The sequence below is a fragment of the Nicotiana tabacum genome, chromosome 4 (assembly GCF_000715075.1).
Source record: "Nicotiana tabacum cultivar K326 chromosome 4, ASM71507v2, whole genome shotgun sequence".
NCBI classification, from domain to species: Eukaryota; Viridiplantae; Streptophyta; class Magnoliopsida; order Solanales; family Solanaceae; genus Nicotiana; species Nicotiana tabacum.
Genome location: NC_134083.1, coordinates 131,541,045 through 131,546,118, shown reverse-complemented (window position 1 = coordinate 131,546,118; position 5,074 = coordinate 131,541,045). Strand labels below are relative to the sequence as shown.

General features: G+C 28.7%; 1 protein-coding gene across 1 annotated transcript; it reads right to left on the bottom strand.

The window, feature by feature from the left end:
- Positions 1-685: 685 nt before the first annotated feature.
- On the bottom strand, positions 686-1,735 carry LOC107787888 (uncharacterized). Its single transcript, XM_016609503.2, has one exon. It carries the CDS (start codon positions 1,673-1,675, stop codon positions 1,085-1,087), a length of 591 nt encoding a protein of 196 aa, XP_016464989.2. The 5' UTR covers positions 1,676-1,735; the 3' UTR covers positions 686-1,084.
- Positions 1,736-5,074: the final 3,339 nt, after the last annotated feature.

The following is a 5,074-nucleotide window of genomic DNA, read 5'->3' as shown; positions in this document are numbered from 1 at the left end:
ATTAGATAATGAAACCATATATAGAAAACAACAACTAAAGTTTATTGCACAAAGAATTCTCTTATTTTCATTAACATAATGTAATGTCACAAATGTCAAAAGCTTCAAAAGTTTGGCCCACAGGAATAGAGACAAAACAGAGAAACTTATGAACTGAAAAATAAGAAGATGCCCAAAAAAACAAAGAGGAGCTTGCCAAGAGATCAAACCAATGTCACTATCCAATTTTTAAATATCTGGGTAATGAAAAGTGAAATACGTTCACACATACGAATTTTTAATGAGCCAAAATCTAATCTAATTTTTAGGGACCTTATTTTATGTTTGTATATTTATTTTTTTTATTTTTTTTTGTTCCTTGCTCTTTTACCAAAATTTAGCATTTTCAGTTGTGTCTATAATTGTTTCAACAATGATGTCGGGAATTAAGGATACCTCCTTAATTTTTTAGGTATATTTTCAATAGTGATTTTGATTTGTTAAACTGCATGAATCCTTGTTATTACAGCCTTTAAGAATTAGAAGTAATCCAGCATAAGACTATTGTGGGAAAAATACAACCTCAACTTTCCAATAACTTTCGATACCACTAAACAATTAAATAATATAAACAGATCAAGCGTTCCAAACATAAATAAGAAAAGAAAAAAATAGAAAAGAAGGAAATAAGAGGTGGAGGCGGGGATTCATTCAACAAGTTGTTAATAGTAGAGAAAGCTAAATTTCACATTTCAAGGAATTAACATATGTCAAATTAAAGAGAAGAATTGCACAATTCCCAGGACCCCATCATATACAATTCTCCATACCCTCATATATCTCATCTCATGATGTAACAAATCATGCATCCAAAGTGAGATTTTCCATCTCACTCCATATTCCACTCACTACCTATTGTTATCTCACAAGACCTAATAGAAAAAAGAAAAAGAAAAAACTCCACCTTCCAAATTGAGAAAAAGAGAAAAAATTATAAAGAAAAAAAGGAAAGAAAATTAATTATCTAAAAATGATCCACCCCCACCCCCACCCCACCACCACCCCACCCCCCCCCAAAAAAAAAATTATGTAGAACTTGCTAGCCTCATACACTTCTAGCTAACATTTCTTGAAATCTCCTATAAGATTCAACTTTCTCCAACCTGAACCTTTCATGACAATTTGCAATGAACATATCAGCAAGCTTATCAATATCATTCCCATTCTTTGTATTATTTTCATTATTTTCCTCACAAGCCTTCTCTTCAAGCCATTGAAGATACCCAGAGAGTTCTGATTCATCACAAGCAGTAGAAATAATAGAATTCCACGTAGAGTCATAATAAACATGGCCAGTGGCACAATCCTCAAGTGCAGTTGGAACTGGCACTGGCATTACATGAGAAGAACACCAATTGTAGTGAAGCCTAAATGAGCCAAGAAAAAGTTTGTTGTTCTTGTACTTCTTGTTCTTCTTCATCGTGGGAAATTCAAGAAGATGGACTAATTGTACATTCTTGACAAGTTGAAACAAGATAGATTTGGCCTTGGCTAGCGCGCGAAAAATGCGGTATAAATGGGAGAAAATGAAGGATTGTACTAGGGTTTTGAACTTCACGGAGTTTAAGGTTGAAGATGATGGAGTTGTAGTAGAAGATGAAGAAGGGAGAGTTTTTGGATGAGAGGGGCCAGCCATTCTTTTTTCTTCTCTTTACTTTGGATGTGTGGGGTGTGAGTTAATGTGTCTTGTTCTAATGGATTTATAAAGGATCTTGATTACCAATTTGCCACTGGTAAGTAGGTAATTTATAGAAAGTGCCAACCACTTTGTAGAATTTCAAAACTTGTTTTTTTGTGGGTCTTTTTTTGAGTTTGTAAAAAATATTTAAACAGTCAATAATTAATTCTAAGGTTATTATAAGCAATTTTTATGGTAAAAATTAATTGATAGCCTGGTTAATAAAATGATTAACTTGCTATTATAGGTTAAACTAAATTGATAGTGTAATAGAATTTTTGCAGTGTATATAACTTAAAAGAATAGTGAACTTATTAAAAGAATGTAAAAGAATCACAACACTTAAAAAATAATACCATAACAAGTAAGATTAGTAACTTTGAAAATATGACAAGTTGCTTACTACAATACGTTATAAGTAGCTTATAATACAGTGATAGTGTAGAAATTTAGTTCCATCGTGTATGTAAGTTAATTTTTTTTTCCTTCAAGACCTTTTCTTCTTCTAGTTTGTTTTGGGGTTTTAGACAAGAATTGTACCGTCATGTTTGGTAGAGAAAAGCTAATCACAATACGGAAATTCCTATTGAATTTCTTCCAATTGAAGTAGGAACGGGATTTATTCATTTAGAGCTTTAAATTCAGGAAGAAAGTATGCAAACAATGTACTCGAATATTGACAGAGGTTCTTTTGACTAAAGTATCTTGAAGGAATGGCCATGAAATTGATAGCACAGGATATGTGGTTGGATAAACAAAGACTTAGTATTTGAAATCTGTAATTAAAATGATTATAAGCTGGCTAGTTAGCATGTAATTATAAATATAATAAACATATCTAAACCATTCATTAAATTGATAGCACATGATATGTGGCTGAAAAGAAAAAGACTTAATATTTGAAATCAGTAATTAAGATTAAACTAGCTAATGCCTATATTGTACAGTAGACTCACCAATCATGTCCTATATATAAAGCATTTCTGATTTTTTTTGGTGCCCGCTATAAATTTTGAAGTCATTTGAATGTAAATTAAAGAAGATGAAGAAAGGGGTCATTTGGGTAAAAAGTGGTCCATGACAGGTCGCTGCTGCTTGGTCTTCTAAACAAAGACACAGAAAAAGCAACCTGTGACTTGTTTACTAATGTTCTTCCACCCAAATGACCCAAAAAAACTGAAATAAAAAAAAAAAAAAGAGAAAAAGAAACAAGAAGAAAAGGAAAAAAAAGGTTAAATACCTATATACTGACATTGTAAAACCTTTTTTACACAAACTCTTCTAAAAGAAATTACAAACAATAGTTCAAAATAAGTAAATTTAGTAACCTCAAAGATACAACAAGCTATTTATTGCAATGCAGAAGACACATATCCTATTACCATTGGTTTGATGTAAATCTGTGTGAGAGTAAGTATTTACCTTAATTTAAATAAGTTTAAAAAATTATTATAAATTTATCTATCTATCTATACTATATTAGTACAAAAAATAGATATTATCTATCTATCTATCTATAAAAGCACGAAAACCCTTAGCGAAATGTCGTTTGCCTTTTTTACCCTTTAAAAATATATTTTACATTGGATAAAATTGTAATTAAATTATCTTCCTAATATTTAGAACTTGAAAATTCAAAATTTTGATTATTTAAGTATTTCCTTATTTGAAGTATATACCTAAAATTTATGACTTAAAGGAAATTAATATTTACCTTTAATAAATCATTAAAAAGGTCAAATATTTGGAAGGCCAGTACACAATTTTACGTCCATTTGAAGTAGTCAACAACTAGAGTAATTTTATTGAAGAACAATTCTACTAACATTTAGCATTTTCAACAAATTACATTAATTTATTCTCATTAAGTTGTAAGCCGATGTAAGAATAAAATTAAAACTATTAAATATATAGGAAAATAATATTTCACTCTTTTAATCTTGTCTTCTTTTATCTATCCATAAACTATTATAATAGCACGAAACTCCAACAGAAAATTGATCGATTATTTTATCATTTAAAAATATATATCATATTGGACAACAAAATCATTTCATTTGTATTTTCTACGAGTAGTATTAAGAACAACGAAGTTAACTAAAATTTTGACTATTATATCTTTCCTTATTTGACAATATAGGAACTCATAACATTTATGAATAATTTAATCCCAGAAAGATTTTACTTATATTAGTTAAATAAGTAAATTTTTGTGAGAATTTATTTTAGGAATTATTACTTTATCAAAAACAATAATAATCCTTATGACATTAGAAATCTTTCACTTCAATATGCAAAGAGACTCTTAAATTATTATTTTTTTTATATATTCAAGTGTGAATAATGGCAAGAGGAATAGACAAAAACTTTAAAATCAAATTGTACAGAAATCTACAAGAGCTCAAGATATTGTCGGATTGCTAAAATTTTGAAGATCTAAGACTTGGGTTAGCTTTAAAGTTGTAAGTTTGATATCGTGTTAATTTCTCAATATTTTTATTGGATTGGGAGCTTTTGGTTAATCTTTTTGTAGAAGATTTAATATTTTTATTGGATTGGGAGCTTTTGGTTAATCTTTTTGTAGAAGATTTAAAAAGAGATAAAAATATGAAAACTATAACATGCTAAGTAATTGAAACAGATAGACAAAGAAATTGATCTAAAATGACCTGACATTTTAACAGTTTGAATACATTCTCTCTGCCTCAAAGTATCTTATTATACGTATGAGTTAGTCAATATGATCATATTTAAGTGAAGTATATGTTATTTTTAAAAACGAAATTGAAATACAGAGATACTATACAATAGAAATTATTATAGTTTAAAAATATTTAAAAAGTACACTAAATTAGTTTGATCAAAATAATAGGTTTTTTATTTCAAGATCACAAAGAGGAGGCAATTAATGTGTAAATTAAAAAATTTAGTAGTTGCCTTATTTACTCTTTTTGGATTAATCATGGAAAAATATATTCTTTTATCTAGCATTAACTAGGAATTACGTATTTCAATTATAAGCTATGGTGTTAACCACTATACCAGAGCGTATTTGTTATTTAGGTTCCTAGCTAATGTGAAAAATATTAATAGCTATTGTCAACTCAAGTAATTCCTTTTTAATTTTATCAAAAATATTATCGTGAAGTTTCGCTTTCTGGTATCGATAAATCTATATGGGTGATAGCTATAGCATGTAATTGAAAATAAATATCAAGCTAGAAAAATGTGTGTCTAATATTATCCATCATAATTGAGCTAAAGAAAGTAAAAGCGTTACTCAACATAATCTCTTTATCGTGATAATAATTATATCTGCTAATAGGGGATGGTGCGAGAACCTAAAGCTATTCCTAA

Excerpts from the sequence above, each read along its gene's own strand:
- LOC107787888 (XM_016609503.2), bottom strand. The coding sequence starts at position 1,675 with ATGGCTGGCCCCTCTCATCCAAAAACTCTCCCTTCTTCATCTTCTACT.